The sequence below is a fragment of the Chelmon rostratus genome, chromosome 8, assembly GCF_017976325.1.
Source record: "Chelmon rostratus isolate fCheRos1 chromosome 8, fCheRos1.pri, whole genome shotgun sequence".
Taxonomy (NCBI): Eukaryota; Metazoa; Chordata; class Actinopteri; order Chaetodontiformes; family Chaetodontidae; genus Chelmon; species Chelmon rostratus.
The window spans coordinates 14442592-14464417 of NC_055665.1; the positions used below are offsets into that span (position 1 = coordinate 14442592).

Consider the following 21826-nt stretch of genomic DNA (forward strand, 5'->3'; position numbering starts at 1 on the left):
TGTGCATTGTATTTTCTCGATTAGTGTGGCGGAAATTTGTGGCAGCGACACGGGATTATATTTCTCAACTGAGCACTACAAAGCAAAACCCGATCCGCTGCTATTACGTAACAGCCGGTGACATAACTCCCTCCAGCCCGGGACGGTCAGGGCGCACAGAGAGCGCAGGGAGGAGGGGGGACAGGGGCGCACGGCTTGTGAACGGCCGGCCGGTCCAGCTGCACTCTCTCCTCTCTGCCGCTGCCTCGGGGGGAACTAAATTATTTCAAAACAACCACGCGAGAGGAGGTGTGCTGTTGACCGAGGGAGTGCTGACAGAGAGGGTCAGAAGATGAGCGAGCCGTGGAAGCCGCCGCGAGGACAGTGAGGAGGCGAGATGGCAGCGCACGCGTTCAAATGCCTGCGCCGGCCCGGGCGCTAGAGCCAGCAACAGGTAGTATGAGAGCTCCAGCTTCGTCTCATTCTGAGTCAAATGGCGGCAGGTGGAGTTCAAAAAGCGTCTGACATAGCAAGGCGTCTGTGGTTTGTGTGTGTGTGTGCGTGTCGGTGAGTGAGTGAGGTGAGTGTGTGAGTGTGTGTGGAAGGCCACCCAGTGTTTTGACAGGAGAGTTATGGAATATGAGGAGCCCGACGTGCCCCCAGCTGAGACCCCCATCAAAAGAGGTAAGATGATCCAGCACTGAGGTTTCCTTCTGCACATTGCATTTAGACTGCTGCAGCACGTGTGGGCTGCTTGAGCTGTGATGCCTCTGCAAGCAGCACCAAAGGCGAACACTTGTAGCTCCTTTACATTTTGTAATTATATTCTGAGGCCTTATTTTATCTCCCCTCTTGCTTTCACCCAAAGCAAGCCATGCTCTTGATCTCCCAGCATGCCATTCTGTCCGCCCTGTTCTGCTCACCTGTCCTGCACCAGTGGACTCTGCTTCTCTCTGTTGTCTGTCTTTCCTGCCACTGTGCTGACTATTGTCTTCTTTCCCTCCACTCTCATCCATCTTTACCCTAGTAACCCTCCTCATCCCTCTCACTGGGGTGTGGTTAAGGTGCTGTGAGAGGGTAAGAATGGCAGTAAGCCGGAGTAATCCTGTGGGATTAGTGCTTATTTTTGCTTCTGTTTTTGGTCAATGCTTTTCTATTCAGAGCTATCCACGGCTAAAATCAAACTGCTGGCAGTGGCTTGGGATAAGTCACCCGGCCCCTCTGCCACAGAAACCCACTGCACACCTTTCCTACTGCTCTCGTTGCACGGCGGCACAGTTTACCTGCACTGCTGCATCAAGGGTGACTATATGAACAATGCTGTTGCTCATGGCTCACAGTTCAAAGAAGAGAAGAAAAGAAAGTGCAACAACAAATATTTACCCTTTACTCAAGTGAATGTAGCAGGATCACAGCTGACTAATGCTCCATCATGAGTCAAAGTTGATGGACAATTCACCAATTGTTCATGTTAAGCGATGTCTACTGATATTAATAGAGATATTTAGAGGTACTGTCGTAGAAAGAGAGGACAAGAGTAAAAGTATGCTTCAAATATGCTTCAATTTTTTTTTTTTTTATTTTGTCAAGTGGTAGAGGTTTGAAATAAAAAATCATGTGTTCAGTTGTACTGTAAATGTAGGAGGGTTAGAGATGAACTATGCTACATTCAAAGTCAAAGTCATGGGTTCGCCAACGGCAGTGACATCGAGCCATGCAGACAGTTTCGGTTTTATCTGCTCAAGTTTTGAGACGTCTGCCACTGAGACTTTTGCCTCTTCTCAAAGCATCGGCATTTTTCTTCAAATAGGATCCCTCAACAGCGAGAATCAGAAACAATTTCCTGGGAACTATTTTCCATCAAAAATACGTAGTGACTGCTGTCTACAGCAAGGTTTAGTAGAAAGTAAAGTAGGTAAAATCCCTTACATTCAACTCCTGTCTTTTAAATTAAATCACAAATTTTGTCAGTAGTAGAATGATTTCATAGTACTATATAATCATTAAAGCATGTATGTCTACAAATATTGTTGTTGTTTTTTTTTTATAATGTCATCCGGTTGTGGTTTGACAATTCTAATATAAAGAAGAGAGAAACATATATGCTTCTTGTAAAAGTAAAAATTCTTTAATCATATATTTCTGCCTTTTTAACTCACTTAAATGCAGTTAGAAAAGACGAGGTGTACTCAACTGGGGAAATTTGTCTAAATTGATGCACAAGGCAGCTGGGGTTAGATCAACATGATACGCAGTGTGATGCCACAACAGGGTGGAAAAGGTCATTTAAACAACCTTAAAGACACTAAAATGTGGGCTGAGTCATTCAATTCAATTCAATCAAAAGATTGTTGCAACCTGCAGAAATAGAAATTCAGCGAACACCTCCTTGTGGTCTGCTAGCTGTCTGTTCAGTGCATGTGCCGAAAAACAGCCCACTTTCTTTACACGGCCGAGGCTCTGCAAACAGGAAACAAACAAAGATGCTCGGACACTGTTCCAGTCAATCAGCAGCAGCTGCTGTTCGTGCTGGTGCACAGGACAAGGGGAGGGGAGATGGTGGGGGGCGAGAGGGACGGTAAATCTGACACGCTAGCGTGTAATTGCATTGTGAAGATGGAGACATGGCAATATCACCGATCTTTCGCCATAATGACTCTAACCACCTTTAAGGAGAAACAGATGTTAAGGGTTTTTGTAAAAAGTGAGCTTACTTGTCAGGTCCAGAAACTGCTGTGATGGTGTTTTAATCTGGTTGAAGTGGAGTTTCAGTGTGGTTGTACACCTTTTCATACTGCTGAGATGGCTCATCTTAAGGTGACGAGTGTCTTGGTTTTAGTGGGTGTTGCGGGTGTCTTCTCATTTTTCTAGAGTGCTGGGTTTCGTGTCGGGTACTGCTCCACTTTGCTTTTCCTCCTGTACGCGGGGTAAAACTCAGCTCCTGTTCATTATTGGATACAGACTTTCTGTGGTGTCCCCCAGGGATAGATTGCGGGCCCGATCCTCTTCTGTACAGACTACACATGTTGCTCTGCAGTCACTTGTGAACTTAATATTTATATTTATTTATATTTATTTATAATCACTTTGACCTCTTTGTTTAGGGTCATTGTTGTGCCAGATTTCTGACCTCTTATGAACCCAAGACCCTCAGAAACCTACTGCATATTAGCAAAAAAGCAAAAAAAATTTAATTGCTCTTTTTGGGCGATAACCTACCGTAACCCGAACCAACATCCACACCTGCTTTATTTGGTCTGCTCACAACTGCTTTTATACATATGCATTTTTGTTTCAGGTGGTCAGTTTATGTCCATTTTTTGTTGTCGTTATTCCATATTTTTTGTTGTTTTGTAAATCACTTGCTTACATTTATTTTGTGATTTACTTACTTATTTATTGAACGACTTATCCCGACCATCTCAGACTTGTTAGAAAAGCTTAGCAGCTTATCTGGCTTTAATATAGTATCCACATTTTGTATCTGCTCTGGGTTGTATGTGTCATGGTTTATACTCAGGCAAATTCGCCAGCCTACTCTCTGGGTTCAGTGGTTGTCAGTGCTGTTATGTAACACAGCAACTGTCACTTCAGCAGTCAGCTTAGATGTCAGAGTGCCGAGACGTTAGTGAGATTTTGACTGACGAGCGGTGTTGATGTTTGTGTGTCTGTAATCACCCCGGACACGCACAGCGAGTGTGTGTGTGTGTGTGTGTGCGTGGTGGTGGGTTTATGGCCCGGCTGGCAGGTGCGTCTTGTTAAATGTGTACGTGCTGTGTCACATTTAGCTTGTACAGAAGCCGATGTTGGTGATTACATGAGATTCTTTTTCCACCGCCAACCACCAACCACAACCGCTCACTCCATTTCGCTCAGAGATCACTTTTAATAAGATGACATCATTAATAACACATTTCAGAAATGACAGCGGCTTGGCCTGAAATTCGGTGTGCTGCAGGTGACTTTAAATCACTCAGACTGGCTCATTTCTGTTGTATGACTTTCTAAAGAACAAAACTAACCATATCTTACAAATAATCTTGGTGTGAGTTTCTGACTAATGAACAGAAGGACAATCAGTCTTCACAGTGAAAGCATTGCTTACATAATTGTGTAACGCCTTTAAAAAGCTCAACAACCCTCAGGTTCCCGGAAACATTTGAAACACATCAAAGAATTTAAATGTGCATCGCTCTCAATTTGGCAATGCTGCTTATATTTAGTTCCAAAAAATTCCTTTTAAAGTACGCGTCTTTTTCATTTTATTTAGCAATTGCCGTTGCTCCGTCGGTGTTGAAATTTCTTTACACTTTCCGTGTGTGCGTGCACTGCTGTGCTTTCATTCCATGCTTTCTGCTTATGAAGCAAAACTGATTTGATGATGGGAGGAAAACAGTGGAAACCACAGAGGGCCTGATCTGGCGCCAGACAAAGGCCGGCTAGCTCTACGTCTTCCATTGATACTTATCTACCCTGCCTTCAAGCCTCTGTCTCACACACACACACACACACACACATACAGATATGTACGACTCCAGAAATAAACCCACTGGTTCAGACCGTCCACGCATTTACCCACACTCACTGCAACTTAGACTTTCACACAATTGTGGTCAAACAGGCAGACAAAAAAACAGGACCTATTGCTTCACAGACACAGACACCCACCTTCCTCTGCCTCTATCTCCTGTGTGTGTGTGTGTTATGGGAGCCGAAGACTCACACAAACACAGCACAGACACACACCAGTGTAAATAGGAATCTTCCAATTTAATCTCTCTTGCTATCAGAGAGGCTTCCTCTGTGCGCACAGGCCTTTGCACATTGGAAAAAATACTAATAAGCACTGCGTTCCGCAAACCCTGTTCCAAACCGCTGCTGCGTTCGCCACAGTTTGAAGCCTGGCCGGGTTAGTGTCTGTCACATTTCATGCTCCTCTCTTTTAATCCCTTGATTAAAGACTGACTCCATGTGTTTAATTTTCAGCATGTCACATGACTGTGGGGCAACATGCTTAGTTGCATATTTACCAGGTTTCGATGTCATATTTGAGTAATAGTTTACACTACTATAAGCATGATGATTCACTGCAAAGCTAAGCCTGCTACAGTGCAGGTTTCAGTGGTGGAGGAAGTGTTCAGACTATTTATGTAAAAGCAGCGATACGAAATTATAAGTAAGAGTGTGGAAATTTAAGGTTTTTCTCACTACTAGCAACAAAAAGCACGTGAAGGTAGAAAAAATAAACAGCTGACCGTCTCAGGGCAGTTTGTAAAATGGTGAATCTATGGGATGTGTGTACATGGACGCCCAAATATAATGTGTGCTGACAAACATTTCAGGTGATGGTTTGGTTTACTTTGGTTAGGTGTACTCATCAAAACTACTTGGTTAAGTTAACTAAAGGTTACGGATTGGATTAAAATAACTACTTCCTTAAAACAATCTAAGATGACTATTGGGAATCGAACCCCTGTCCACCCAGGCCACCTCCTTTTGCAGACTCTTTGTCCTACGTTTGTCCGAATCACTTTAAAAGTCCTTTTCACTGTCAGAAAGAAAAAAAACATTCGCGTACACAAATCTAATAGATTTCATTACTGTTTCACAAACTGCCCCGATACTGCCCTCTGTTGTTGCTATATTATTGGACTGTCTGACAAATGCAGTGCAGCAGAAGTATAAAATGTAAAAAACTCATGTTCAAAATCAGATCTGACCCTCTTTAAAAAGTGCAGTGTGTTGCTTCGGCCTGGGTTCAGGGTGGAGTTTAGACGGGACACGCTGAGTTGTACTCCCTCAGATGCTCGTATGTGATACAGCTTGGAGTTAAGCTAAGTGTTTTGTCATTTTTCTCCCTCAGGAGGAGTCGTGTCCAAGAAGACTCATTTGAGTAAGTTCTCTGTAAGACACCGTATCTGTGTGTTAGCATGCATGCGTGTGTGTGTCTGTGTGTGGTAATGACGTTGCTTGTGTTTGTGCTAGATATTTGTGCATGCATTGTGGTTAACATCATAGTTAGTGAACATACAACATTGCACCTGTACAGCAAGTGACACGCGAACACAAACACACACACACACACACAGACACTGTGGTGTCACTGGAGTTGGGCTATTAGCAACACGGTGTGTGTGCTGTGTGTTGCACCTGTGCTACCCCCTCTCTCACACACACACACACACACATACGCACAGTGATGAAAATACCAACTACTATGGCTTTGGCACTTTGGCATCTGAGTGCAGATGACAGCGATAACATCTCGTCTTTTTTTAAACTTTCTGGTTTAACACTTTCTGCCACAGCTTTAGCACACCTGGGTGTGTTATCAAGTGTGGAGATGCTGCACGTAGCACACTGCCAACCTTCGTGTCAGGTGGTGTGATGATAAAGCAAGCATAAATAATAATGATTCTATTGATTGTTGCTTGTGAGTGAGTGCACATGTGTGCAGAACCAGATTGGAGGGATCATTTGGTGATTAGGTTAGCAGTGAGGACGGGCGGCTGAGACAGAGAGCCATGGCAGTCTTGTGTTGTTCAGTTAATCAGTCAGGAGCTATAGATGGAGGGATGATAGAGGGAGAAAAAGGTAAAGTATCTTTACTCATCTATTGTACAGAAGCACAATTGTGAGCCACTTGTACTGTACTTGAGTATTTCCACTTACTATATTTCAGCAGGAAACGTTGTACCACATTTGAAGATTAAGATTTTCCATACAATGACAATACAGTTTAGGACTTTAACTTATAAAAGAGTAGTTTAATAGTAGTTTAATAATATTACTACTCTTACTCGAGTTAAAGATCTCTGTGCTTTGTCTTATTACTGTCAGTGTAAAGAAACACCCATGTGCATCACAAGCATCCACAAAGGACACATTAAAAAAATCTAAATTGAAATGAGTTGGAGAATAAAGAAAATTTGACTGTACTGAAATGCGTCTGTAACTTTTCACTGCATCACCCAGTTATTCCTTTTGAAAATGATCGGATTTAAATTCTCAGAGAGCGACTTAAAGGTGTTAGACAGTATACAGCAAATTTTTTGACGTGTCTAGAGTGAGGGGGTGAAGGATAACAACAAAGGTATGAGGAAAAAGTACCTTGAGAAAGAAGTCAGGGCAGGGGACAGTCCCCCATTTCTTTGTCTCTGTCTCTCTCTCTCTCTCTCTCTCTCTCACTCGCTCTCTCTCTCACACACACACACATACACACACTCACCGACAGGCACGCTAACAAGGAAGGTAAGGCGGTGACAGGCAGTCAAAAGTCTGAATATGTGTGCTAAAGCTGCAGTGAGCGCCCGACCCTGCTCGCCAAAGGACGAACGAAAAAAGAAGAAAGACTGACAGAGTGAGAGAGTAGATGGTGTGAAGAAGAAAGTGTGTCAAGCGAAAGAGTATTGTTAGACAAAGTGAGAGGAAAAGTGAGTTTGTGAAAGTGGGACAAACGTCTGAGACAAGTGGAGGAGTGAGGATGATGCGAGGTAGGGATGAAGTTCTTTGGTGTGTCTGTGTGTGTGTGTGTGTGTGTGTGTGTGTGTGTGGGCAGAACAATCAAGTTATTTTATCAATAGATCAATTGCATATTTTTCTCTCCAACCCACCCTGATTTTAAAGTTTACAGCTATTGAAAGTGATGATCTGACGGCGACCTGGCGCGTCCGATCGAGCACCATGTTGTTACCAACATGTCTAATAATGTCGTGTTAAGGTTTTAAACACTTGTGTCATTTTTTGGTTTTGAACAAATCCTTGAAATAACTGTTTTCGTGCAGACTTTGACACCTGCAACTTTTTTTAAAACACTATCAGGATGTGGGATTAAGCTTTTTACTCCAGGTCTCCACTTTTGATGTAACACCGGGTTGAACGGTAAAACATTCTTGAAGTTCAAAGTGGCTCTAAATTTCACTATTTTGCACGTATGGCAAGCTAATTTTAATGTTTCAGCTTTAATCAGCCAAAGATATTTTTAGTAGGTCTGTACCGGATCCCTGATCCCATACAGTATGCATACACACACACACACACACACAAAGAAGCCAGGTATTTTTTACCTGTTTTGAAAATGAATTGATTGGATGACTGTTGGTGCATGTTCACATTGATATATGTCACCATATATACATACATATATGCACAAGATGTTTGTTTCAGTTTTAAGGTTTGGTGACATGACTCAATTATGAGCTTCCTTTGATGACTTTAAGATTTGAATCAAGTCTGAGATATTTCTACCCGCTCTCCCTCCCACATGTACAGTGCACCTCAGGCAACAAGCTCAGCTGACTTAAGATCAGAGCGCAAAACAATAGAAAAGAGAAACAATCGAACTTAAAGCAAATTTTATGCGTTTTTAAGTTCATCTGCGAAACATGTTTTGTTTGGAGTCGTGATGTTTCAATTAACAATTAACAAATGAAACCACTGAAGGCCCAAGGGACCAGGCCATACAGCAGGCATCTCAAACCGGTTCCATAAAGGGCCGTGTGGCTGCAGGTTTTCATTCCAACCAAGGAGGAACACACCAGGCTGGAATCAATTAATCAGCTGATCTCAGTCTTCAGCTGTTAACTAAGTGATCCCTTGATGTTGATTGGTTGGCTGATGTGTTCCTCCTGGGTTGGAATGAAAACCTGCAGCCACACGGCCCTTTATGGAACCGGTTTGAGATGCCTGCCATACAGGATGCTTCACGACCGCAGTGCATCAGCTTGAATGGACTGACTCCACACACACGTACAGGATGCAGAGGAAATGCTGCTAATGTTGTGAAAGTGTGATTATTAAAGGATCAGGGGCTTGATTTATTAGGGGCTTCAGAATTAATCGAACAAAAACACACACAATGTGCAGAGAGGTGAAGAAGAAGCAAGCAGAGAGAAATAATAGGTCCTCTCTGTGCAGATCTCTTACATCTCTTGCCCTCTCTCCTGCAACACGCAAAGGCACAGGTATAGATGCACACACACACGCACACACACACTGATCCGCAGCTGGTTGTTAGATGGCGCCTAGATGTAGCATATCTCAGCCCTGCAGCTGTGTGTGGATACTGTGTGCACGAAAGAGAGAAAAGGAGGCTCCCTCCGCTGAGTGTACGACTTCATGTTCTTATGTCTTCACTTCACTGAGTTAATGATCTAATTCTCTGGTGTTACACACTGACATTGGGCTCACTATTAGCACACACACACACACATTTCATATGGCTTTGTTGTTGTGTTCGGGGGATTCCTGCATAGATTCTTATACAGTTTCTTTATCACAAAGGATTTCCTTGTTCCTCTGGGTGCAGAAACCTGCAAAGCACTTCCAGAGCAGCTAAAGCGTTTGACTTCAGATCAAAGCTAACATCAAAATCGCATGTGACGCATTCCCCCCGAAAATATGGTAAATGAAATACAACCGTTGAGTTGATTCACAGCTTCTGCTACTGTCAAAACATTACCTCTTTCAAACACCCCCAAATTCAGCCCGCACTTCAAAGTAAAATATGGTAAATCTCATGCTAAGTAGTGTTCAGATCAGCTTTGATAATTTTCTCAGATAAGACAGGTAGTTTTTCTCGCTCTGTTGTTGTCAAATAATGAATGAAACTCAGGTGTGAAGGAGTTCTCACATTTATGTAACAACAAGCTCAGTTTGATTCTAAAACCCAAAGATATTTAACACCCACTGACCTGAAGTCAGTCCTGAAATGTTTATAACCAACAGAATAGTGGTGCAGTCACATTAAAATATCCCATTTTGTCATTATTGGCACTAACTTTATTTTATATGATGATGAATACTTGTTTTTTTCTCCTTTTTTCTGTTTTCTGTACATTCTCTTTTTTTAACTCCTTAAATTCAGTTTACAGTAAGAAACTGCCGTTCTAAATCATAGCTTCTCATAACTCTCACAGGCAAATTTTAATTTTGTTTCAATAAGTCAGAGAAAGGTTTTAGAGTTTTTACAGATCCTTCTCTGCTTCGCCCGGCGGGACCAACAAATCAAACAATGAACGACACGATGGAAGCTGAACTTAAGCCTTTATTTATTGTATTTTGTCAAATGCAAATACATGAGAAAAGTACACATTTTATTTTTATTAATATTATGTTTGCTATTTTATTTTGTTAACTACAAATATGTGGCAATATAGTCTTTTTTCCCTTCATTTTCATACCAAAAAATATAGTGTGGTAATTACACAAATGATGCGTCCTCTTTTAAATTAAAAAGACTTTGAAAAGACACTAAATAAAGAGTTTAATTTATATGCATTACAGTCGATCACAGTGAAGACAAAAATACTTTCTTAATCATTAATAATGATGAGGAGAATTATTATTTTAATAAATTAAGATTATATTACATAACTTCTAAAAACTGTGGTGTTTTAGAGAAATAAATTTGTTCCTAAATTTTGTATAATCCTCCTGGGTTTAACAACGTTATTTCAAAAATTGTGATTCATTGATAGTCTGTGTGTTTTAGCAACCTGTTTGCGTGTGTGTGTGTGTGTTTGTGTGTGTGTAAGGGTGTGAGGTGTGTATACAAACTTTGTTTGCACTCTTTCTTGCGTGTGTACCAAAGGTAAGCTTCCGTCAGAGGAAAGTTGAGGTTTTTTGTCCGTTTACATTGCAAAGAACAGACTGCTGACAAAGTGATTTTAAGCAGAGAGAGATGAGTTGAGAGTGGCTATGTGTATCCCCCCCCAAACACACAAACATACACACACACACACAGTCACTCGCTCAGCTTGATGCAAAGGTACTGCGATTAGTTTTATTTCTTTTTGATGAACTCAGCATTCGATATTTGTGTATATATATATATATGTATAAATACATATATATATACATGTATGTATAAGGTGACACATATTGATGCTTTTTTCAGGCTTGTTCTCATCACTTATCATATGAGAAAACCTTAGTGTAGTACTTATCACTGTCACTGTCAAGCTTGAGAATCACAAAAATTGGCAACCTTTTGTCCCACGTTGAAGGAAGTGATCACAAACCTGTGAATGTTTCATGATTTCTTTTTGCTATTATAAGCGGAAGCTGATCTGACTGACGATTGTGCTCTTTAAGTGGGAGTGTGTAACTCATTGATAACTCTAAGGACTAATTGAAAGGCGTACATCAGTCCATCTCTCTGCGGCGGCGTCTTGGTGTACTTTGCATGCGGAAGTGTGGGAGGTGGCACTCTTTTATTTAGACTGCCAGACCAGAATATTTCCACCACTGCACATCCACTGTACTCAAAGCTCCTCACGTTGTAACATCATCCTGCATGTGATGTTACGATTTTAGGATGGACATTTTAAATCGATTGGATTGGTTGCTTTGCTTAAATGATCTCACTTCAGTAGGACTATGTTGATGTAGCTCTGTGTGGCGTGTTTATGGCTGGTATCATGCTGTATGGTGTTACCGGGACACAGTGGAAATATAAAGATGTTGAGGGTTTGCTTGTCAAGAGTAAATTGCGGCATAATGGAACTAAGCTAAGCAGTGCTGCTTGGACTGACCAGGGGAGCAAATTAATCTTCATTTTACTGATGAGTAGCGTCACGCACACAAGCACATAAGATCTACAGTAAAAACAACTTTTTCACCCAAACCCCGTACTAATTGGGTCATGCTTTGCTGTTGAGTGAACCTGAACCCACATGAGGGTAAACCAATATAAGTTATTCAGTGTACATTTATTGTAAAACACGCACTGTTTTATACAACCCTGATTCTACAAAAGTAAATATGCTGTCTAAAGCAAAAAAATAAACTGATCTGTGATCATTTGCTAGTTCTTTGTGACGTACACTCAACTGACAGCACAAAGACAATATATTTAATGTTTGACCTCATCAGCTTCATTGATTTTTGTAAATATCTGCCTATTCTGAATTTGATGCAGCATCATGTTTCAAACATGTTGGGACAGGAGCAACTAAAGTCTGGGAAAGTTGTGGAACGCTCCAAAAACACCTGTTCGGATCATTCCACAAGTAAACAGGTTGATTGGTAACAGGTGATGGTATCATTGGGTATGAAAGGAGCATCCTGGAAAGGCTCAGTCGTTCACAAGTGAGGATGGAGCGAGCTTCACCACTTTGTCAATACATATTGTATAAAGGATGTTACTGCATGGGCTCAGGGACACTTAAACTGTTAAACTGTTGTCGGTGAACAGAGTATGTTTGCAGATGATTGTCGATTGATCTGTTTTATTTATGTTTCAAACAGAATCCCCCTTTTTTGGAATCAGGGTTTTATTGCATGCTAGACACAATATCCCCTTCTCTGTCACTGAGAAAGCCACTAATGGAAGAAATAAAGGTGGTTTAGCTCTTTCTTTGCATTTTTATCTCTCACATTGATGCACACACACACACACACACATACCAGAGATGCTGGTTTGATTGGTCTACACCTGTGGCCTCAAGATACCAGGGTGAGACAACCAAAAAAGCTCACAGGTGCTTCTGATAGTAGGTGCCTCAATATTTACCTGCTATTAAGCTGATTTCCACTTCAAGATCCTGGTGTGGTGACACTCCCAGGCCATCAGAGCCAGACTATAGACACTGTTCTGCAGGCGTTGTCTTAGTTTTAGTCATACGTTAACATAAAGCTGCTTTATCGTCATATAAACTCAGCTGTTATCGGAGCTATGATTGCGTGGAAAGTTATTGGAAGAACAGCGTGTGATTGCTGTGTGTGAGTGTGTGTGAGTGCATGCATGCGTGTATGAACAGTGAAAGGTTGTGGGTCACGGTGGATTTCCTGTTGTTTGAGGTTGACAATCAGAACTGAAAAACAGAGACCACTCTCCACCTTCCCTGCACCGATGACAGAAATGCAAACACAGTCACAGCTCAGGAACTTTGTTTTACTAAATAAGCAACGTAATGATATATGATATTAAGCTTTCAGAGAAGTGCTTCTGTTGAGTGGTTTATTGAACCAAATCACTCTCTTGTGATTTATAGTTTCAGTCCCTTATTGAATCTATGAAGTACAGCAACTCTTATCATGGTGAATACTGAGGTTAATCAACCTTTAAGTAAAACCTCTAATTAGTACCGACTGCAATCTGTTGTGCAGCGGGTATTTCTGCCTCATCACACGTTCCCGTGTTCCACATCTGCATTTAAGAGGCGTTTCACACCTCAGACCAGTTGTCCTCCTCCTTCAGGTGATCCCTGTGGCACCAGATAAAGAGGGCACACACTGACACACTAACACACACTCGAGAACAAATCTGACACAGTTATGCACGGAAATACTCCTGCATATAAGCATCAACACGCAGATGTAACAATCACACTGTCAGTGCATTTGTGGAAGGAAGAGAAGAGATGACAGGAACAGATAAAAGGAGAGGTTTTTTTCAGTGTTAGAAAAAATAACAAAATGACAATATTGTACGCTCTGCTTCCTGGTCGTGTGTCATCATTCAGCGTTACTATAAATATGTTGAACGACGTGAATTATGCAGTACATGATGCACAGTCCGCTATCATTTTACTGGCGATGCGTTTGTGAGGACGTGCTACGAAAACTCCTCGCACCTCTCACCAAGACGACATTCACTGCACTTTAATGAACCAAATCTGATTCTGGCAAAAATTGCCACTGAGCAAAAAGACTGAGGGGTGTGAGAGCTCGCAGAGATCGGGGCATGGGGGGAGGTGAGAGGGGGATGGCCATTACTGGCAGTGATGAAGGAGAGACAGTGCATTACTGGCAGCGATGTCCTTTATGAGCGAGACAGAGAAGGATTCACAGAGAAAGAAATGACATGAAAGAGGGACAGTCAGAGTGAAAGAGAAGCCAGCCAACCACTTGAAAGCCCTCTGAGGTTGACACCTTCGTATTTTACGCCTTTCCCCATTTGCAAATATTCCATGTCCTCAGAAGACTCTCTCCTTGCGTATTTGATGTTATTTTATTCATTTATTATTAAGGCAGGATGTGTTGGGGAGGAAAATACCTTTGGTTTTCTCTGGTCACACAACAACTGATTGATGTTTGAGGGGAAGTACAACAGTACAACAACAAGTTCTCACAGTGGGAATTGCTTTCCAGTTTATTTCTTTGGGTAAAAGTATGCAGTGTTGACCTTTGCGGTGGCAAGCTGTGTGCTATAGAGGTTAAGATTGATGTTTTATTGGATATTAAAATTATCCTTGAATTGAAAACATGAGGAATTCTTTACTGTTTGATTATATTGATCTTGTGACTGATTAATCTACATTTGATCTTGGACTTGGTCTCCATGACGATATCACATGAACAGCTCGGATGTTTCAGTACACACTCCAAGATCAGGTATCTTTGAGCTGACTGACACACAAACCTACCCCTTGCTTGCTTGCTTGCTTGCTTGCGGGCATATGTTGGTGTGTCTTTTGAGTGACAGTGAAGTGGAGAAAATGTAGATGAGGGCTGCGTCTAAAAATGTTAACATAACTGCTTTCACTTCTACGTTTGTTCAGCCCAGATTGAAGTTATCCCCTGCAAGATCTGCGGTGATAAGTCCTCTGGAGTGCACTACGGAGTCATCACTTGTGAGGGCTGCAAGGTGAGGTGACAGCATCCGGCACACACTCACTGTTTTTAGCAATAAGCTTTGCCCTCTTGCAAAGAGACGAGGAGACTGATGCCATTCTCATGCCTGTCCATTCAATATGAAGCTACAGCTAGCAGCCTGTTAGCTTAGCTTAGCATAAAGACTGGAAACGAGGGCAAACAGCTAGCCTGGCTCAGTCTAAAGGTAAACAAAATCCTCCTACCAGCACCTCTAAAGCTCACGTCTTATTCAGTTCAAAAACTGAAGTGTAAAAACGTCACACTGTGGTTTTACTTCTTGGATTCTCTGATGGTTGCCAGAGCCAGGCCAGCTGAGTCGATAAGCTAAGCTAACCAGCTTCATACTAAACATACAGATATGAGAGTGGCAATCTTTTCGTTTAACTCTCAGCATGTGCATAAATAAGTGTATTTCCAAAAGTGCTGAACTATTCCTTTAACATCAGAGCAAGCCTGATATATTCAATATCATTTTACTGCAGATGTGAGCAACAAGAAATGTAAGCTCAGAAATGTCCAAGATGCGTCTGATGTAATTAGAAACAGCATCACCATCATATAGGCTGTTCATCAGAGAGAACTGGCTGGCTTGTTTATGTCCTGCTTGCTACTATAGATATCTTGGCTGCAACTTTAAAAAAAAGTCAGATTCAGAAAAACTTTATTGATCCCAGCAGGGAAATTGCTTTGTAACAGTACTAGTTGATCAACATACAGTTAGAAAGAGGGATAAAATAATTTAAAAAACTACAAAGTTACAAACTACTATAACAATAACACAGCCACAATAATAATGACAGTAAAATGTGCAAATGTGCAAATGGTAAATAAGATAATGATACACTTCAAGAGCAATGATAAAAAAATGCACAATATAATAAAAGTAATGCAGAGGTAAGAGCTTTACTTCAGCAGAAGAATTTAAGAGATCATTCTCAAAAGTCACTACTTGCATCTGCCTTAGAAGTCACGTTTGTGCTGGGCTCTGTTAACCCCACGGTACCCACTCCTCAGGGATTTTTCCGGCGCAGCCAGCTGCCGACCGTATCCTACTCCTGCTCCAGGCAGAGCAACTGCCAGATTGACCGGGCCAGCCGCAACCGCTGCCAACACTGCCGTCTGCAGAAGTGCTTGGCCCAGGGCATGAGCAGAGATGGTGAGGCACAAACACCCCCATGCTGAATAAGCTATGTGCATCATTCACGGCATTTGTTTATTTTCATGGGCATTTTTTGTCCTCCTCAGCGGTGAAGTTTGGCCGGATGTCCAAACGTCAGCGGGACTCTCTCATCGCTGAGGTGGAGAGGCATCGGCAGCAGCAGCAGCAGCAGCAGCAGCTTCAGGGAGACGCCCAGTCCGTCTTGTCCTACCCCGGCAAGGCCCGTCAAGACCGCTCGCCACAGCTCCTTCAGCCCACGGCCTACTCCTTCAGCGGGGAGGCCGAGCTGCTCACCTACACCGCCGATGTTCACCCTTACCTGGTGTGCTCCCCGAACGAGTCGCAGGTGTCGGGTATGATCTACCGAGGCTCCGGCATCTCTCCCACATTGAGGTCCCAGGGGAGGGGGGACAACAGCGGGCACCCTGACGGAAGAGGTGAGGCTGCCATGTGTGCACTCACTTCACTGTGTGCAGTTCCCTTCATCCTCCTCTGCTTATTCCTCACTGTCTGTCTTCGCCGTTCCTCATGTCAGGATTTGACTCCAGACAGCCGTCTCATGATCTGCTGGCCATTCATCCCTACAACCCTCTGGAGGATCCTTACAGCCTCTATCCTCACTCTCTGAGAAACATAGGTGGGCAAACATTTGCACAGCGGGCTAACATGCGGGCTGCATGTAAGTGTGTTGCACTTTTTAACACTTAAGGCTCTTTCTTTGTTTTTGTTTTTTCAGATGAGCTGTGTGCCAGCATTGTGCGTTCCCACAGAGAGACCAGCCAGTACAGAATGGAGGAGCTGCAGGCTCTCAAATGGAAACTGTTCAGCAGAGAGGAGATCCAAGCCTACCAGAGCAAAGTATGGCAATCTGATGGCTGTTTTTTGGTTCTCAGGCTTCCTCTTGCATTTGTCTAACCTTACTCAGGCAGTCTCAAAACAAAACAAGACATCTCAGATGCCTGTAGGATAAGGCTGACTTTGATTCATCAAAAAGGAAACTGAGAAAGCTTGTCTCACCATTCTCCCCCTCCTCTTCTTCTCCCTCTTTGATCACACAGGAACCTTCTGTTTAATTTAAAATCAATGACTTTGTTGATCCTCCAAAAATTGCTTTTCAGCAGCACATATGCTATAATATCTAATTACAGTAAATAAAGAGATGAAATACAGAAACGTGATATGCAAAATTAGAGGAAGAGCAGTAGACTGAAAGGCAAGGACAGTTTATGTGGGATGAGTCAAATTTTGCTTGATTTGAACGTTATGTGGCAAAAGCACTTCTAAGACATCTCTCGCTTTCAGTCAGTGGATGAGATGTGGCAGCACTGTGCCATCCGACTGACTGATGCCGTGCAGTATGTGGTGGAGTTCGCAAAACACATCCCGGGCTTCCGTAACCTCAGCCAGAATGACCAGATTGCTCTCCTGAAGACTGGTGGGTTTACCCGTCCTTTATAAGTTAAGGACGTTCACTCACCATCTAAAAATGCTTTTAATCTCTCTGTTCCTAACTTCTCCCATTCCTTCCTTGCTTCACTCAGGCTCCATGGAGGTGGTTCTGGTCAGGATGAGTCGGTTCTTCAACACAGAGAACAACACTGTCTTCTTTGATGGGAAGTTTGCCGGAGCTGAAGTCTTCAAGTCTTTGGGTGAGGATTTCTTAACGTGCGTGACTGCAGCACAAAGGCACTTCTGAAACTATTGGTGCTTGAGCACAACATATAAATACGCTGGTTTATCAGCGCTCTGTGGTTTCTTTTCTTGCAGCGTGTGGCGATTTAATCACAGCAGTGTTTGACTTTGCTCATGGCATGTGTGCTCTGAAGCTCACTGAGCACCAGATCGCTCTCTTCAGTGCTCTGGTGCTGATCAACACAGGTAAGATCAACTCACTGCCCTCTCAGATAAGTAGCATTTTGGGAAGACACTTCAATGCAGTTGATTACCAGCAGGATAAACAACATATTTCAAGCTTTTCACCCTCCATCAGGCAACATCCGTTTTATTTTGTTGATTTTACTTCCCTTGTTCGGCAGGATTTACCCAGTCTAGGGCTGCCTCCGACTATTCTCCATAGCATTTTTATGATATTAATTTAATAATTCAAATCTGTTTTTTGTGGCATTCATGAAGCGAGCCGCCAGATAATGACAACAGCAACAGCAGTTATTCTGAATTTGTCGGAACAGCCAGCAAGGAGACGGAACATATTGTTCATTTATTTGAACCCAGAATAACATCACACAAGTCTCGTTGTTCAAAACACGGTAATGCATAATCTGGGGGAAGTTGTCCCAAAACAATTACCCGCTGTAATGATAATATTTATCAGCAGTATGTATGATGTACTATATACTTACAGTACAGGTGTGCTGTATTCCCTGTCGTCAAACTGGCCTCCGGCAATGTCTGAGGTTGTGCTAGGTCCCGGTTGCGTTGCTGGCTCGCTTGGCTCCGGTTCAGATGCTTATTCCAGCACCGCTACCTGCCGGCGGTCCCTTCTGGATCCAGGGGCCTGGGCCTGAAAACCTGCTCCTCCTGGCGGACCAAAGTCTTGTGCTAGTCATGTAAACACCAATGCTCCCTGCAGTTAGCAGTACGCATGGCTGCCTGTAATACCCGAATTTCCCCAGCTGGGGATTCATAAAGTCTATCTCATCTTATCTTATCTTATCTTATCGTATCTAACTGAGCTAACTAGCTAATGGCAGCTACAGGTAGCAGCAGTTAGCGACTTGTGCGTCATAAGAGAACAGGCGCGTTGCAGCTGTCCTCCTGATGCTTTCGTCCCGTTTGAATGCAGTGTGGGGTTTTTTTATGTGACTCTACTCACTGACTGTTGTTGACTTTTAGGGACGTCCCTAACCCAGTCGACATTTACAGATTTCCACTGTTGATTCTTTGTGTCTAAATCTAGTCACAGGCAGATTTCAGATTTCAATAAACAAAAACTTAACATTTTGAAATTTTGGACCATTATGAAGCTAATGACCGACAACAGACATCATGTTAATCACCTCGAGCCAAAAATTTCCTATATTCATCTTTTTAAAGACACTCCTCAGCCTTCAGTAGACATAGATCAGACATGTTCAACCTTTCAGCATCTTTTCCGTCACATTTTCACACATGTGGTTTCCTTCCTTCATTCATTTATTTATTAATTCCTACACAATTAGCCTCTCTGCCCCCCAGTGGCTGTAAATGACATGGTAATAGCAACAGGCCACACAGTGAACCAGGATTTCAGTTTAATAGTCTTTTTTGCTTAGGAAGGTTCACAGCTGAGTGAAGTCTAAGTATATGTACAGTATAACATATACAGAATGTTTAACAATTATTTTCATACCATCATACAAATTTGAGAACATTTTGACAGTATACAGCAAACCTGAATGCCAACATGCTGCATTCAAGGCAGCCACAGCAACTACCCAGTCAGCAACACGGACCTAATGCATGAGAACTGCAAGGAGATGAAGAGGGCGAGACATGTGACCCACAACCTCTTCATCATAGTTTATTACAGTGAGGATACATCACAGAGGAGACGAGCTGAGCCTAAATGCAGATCTATCTGTCTGTCCGTCAGTCTACACCTCACTGATAAACCACAGATTTCTCTCTCTCTGCTGCATCACACCTTTTTTTTCAGTTGATGTTTTTTTATAATGCCTGGATTTAGGGGGTGCTGCAGCCTCCTCAACTTCCTGCATCCATAGGCTACCTATATTCCTTTTTTTTATTTCTTTTTCAACCTTAGCAATGTATTAATAGATAAATAACATATAACACACATGTAACACATACAAGTCTGTACGATTTCTCCTTCACTCTTTTCTTGACCTCATGACATTTTCCATTAAAGGTCAAGGAAAAGCATGTGTAGGTAAAGACATAGGACATACTTTTTTGCCTATTCCACCACCACCCAGGAACATTCACATGCATGTAGAGTGATTTGAGTCTGTGGTAAAGTGTGCTCTTTTTAAAAATAAATGCTTTGTTTTTTCTGTCTTTCTGTGCAGATCGTCCATGTCTGGAGGACAGAGGCAGAGTTCAGGGAGTGCAAAGAAGCGTGGAGTTAGGTCTCACACACATTCTACACAGAGACAACCAGGAAAATCTAATGCACAAGGTACATTTCTCATTATAGAGCAGATACTTTCTGTTTAAAAAAGAAAATACATTATTCTTTGATCTGCATCTGAATATGCCTGTGTCCTCTCTGCAGCTGTACCAGAGGATGGCGGTGTTGCGCTCACTGTGCAGTCTGCACATGGAGAAGCTGCGCTGGTTCAGTCAGCGCTACCCGCTCACTGCTCACTCCTTGTTCCCTCCCCTCTACAAGGAGCTGTTCACCTCCGAGGCAGAGCTGCTGCCAGGGACCACTCACCGATGATTCCCTAGAATATGCAAAGACACGCGAACACACACACGTTATTTTAAATCACATAATTTCTTCCCTACAGAATCTATTTTTCTAATAATGAAAATAAATGAGAAAAGCACAGTAATCGTAGTGTGTTAAGTGTTACATGAGTCTCTTTTTTTTGGTAGATTGTGTCAAGCATAAATTTCATTGTTTTGATAGTGTAAAGCTATTTTCAGTATTCCAAGGAAACATGTGTTGTGTTGCTTTTTGACAGTACCTTGTCAGTGGGATTCATTTTCTCTCAGGATGTGCTGCTGTGACTCTGTCCAGCTACAGTTACTGTGTGTCACGGTGCAGGCAGACATACAGATTCAAAGAACACCCATCATTGTCAACTGAACCTTAGTCGTGCTCCACCTAGACTCTATCTTCAGAGTACAAAACGCTGACCAGCTGTAGACTTACAATGTGACTTTAAAATGCTTGTGAATACTAATGTTTTCAGTTTGGATTTCATTGTTTGTCTGTTTGCACAATCCAACCAGATTAAGGTGCAAGTTTGTAGGCAGAGCCAAACAAACCAAGACCCTTATCATGCTTCTCCCCTTGAGAAGTAAACATCACATTCCAGGAGCAAAGTATCAACATCAAACAATCAAAATAATGATCATATATGATTCATAATATGATCAGCATTACACAATCCCATTTTCCAGTGTCTATTCCTGTGCTCAATATGTCCAAATATTTTTTATATTAAATAATTTCCCTTAACTATGGCTAAGGAAGTACACATCCCATTTACTCCTCATGCTCAATCCTGCTGAGTTTGTGAGCGAGCATCGTGCCTCTCAGTGTTTTCGCCACTAAAGAGAAAGATTTGGGCGGCAGCATTGCTTCAGTGCATGTGCTTGCTTGTGGCTGACGATCGAGAGGCAACAGGGCACACGAGGAAGCTGATAAAATGTTAGCTCTGTGCAATTATCTCACGCTCCGGAGTGACAACCAGTTGTTCTCAAAGTAGCCAGAGGCACTCTCAGTCATGCAGGAGCCTGCACAATAGACTGGAGCTCACACTCATTGCCATCAGCTCGACATCATTGTTGAGCTGCGCTTTTTCACTGATGTTAGATGTTTAAAGGTTAATATATCGCATAGCAAGTATTCCCTACAATTCAGGAACAATTGGAAGATCTTCAGATGCCAGTAAACCATATGGTGGACTCCACTTTTCATCCTCACCGTGGCAACCTCAGACATACTGTACATACTGTATTCAGCGCTAAACACACCCAAAGAACAAGAGACAACCTGCCCCCTTGTTTCTGTATGTCTTGAGAAATGCTTCCCCTCTGATTGATGTTGTCACAGATTGACTAATAACTCCCACAAAGCAGCAGTACCTCTAAAATGTTATCCTTTGTGTTTGAGTAATTCCTCACAAGCTTTCTTGTCTTTTAAGCTTTGAAAAAATGTAGCAAAAAAAATATTCACTTAAAAATGTGGAGATACAGTAGAGGTCTCCTCCTCCGTGTGCAAACTCTTCCTTCTTTTTCCAGAATAACTTGCATATGTTTTGCTTCCTCTACATATCTTTGAATAAAGCTGTGAGTAAAGAGGGAATGATGACAGGTTTCAGCATTAAATACTGTGTGTCTGGAACGGCTTAGATTACAATGAATATAATTCCATGTAAATCTTCTAATAAACTGCTG

General features: G+C 42.3%; 1 protein-coding gene across 4 annotated transcripts; it reads left to right on the top strand.

Moving 5' to 3' along the window:
* The first annotated feature begins 189 nt into the window (after positions 1-189).
* rorc (RAR-related orphan receptor C) lies at positions 190-21826 on the top strand. Of its 4 annotated transcripts, none has more exons than XM_041941792.1 (13): positions 190-433; positions 552-663; positions 5843-5872; positions 14484-14569; positions 15592-15733; positions 15823-16173; positions 16272-16373; positions 16473-16594; positions 17039-17171; positions 17278-17385; positions 17504-17614; positions 19765-19874; positions 19971-21826. In XM_041941792.1, the coding sequence occupies exons 2-13, from the start codon at positions 612-614 to the stop codon at positions 20136-20138; spliced, it is 1515 nt and encodes a 504-aa protein (XP_041797726.1). In that variant the 5' UTR covers positions 190-433; positions 552-611; the 3' UTR covers positions 20139-21826. The 4 variants fall into 4 exon arrangements, with proteins under 4 accessions (XP_041797726.1, XP_041797725.1, XP_041797727.1 ...); XM_041941791.1 differs by having other exon boundaries at positions 556-663; XM_041941793.1 differs by lacking the exon at positions 5843-5872 and having other exon boundaries at positions 556-663.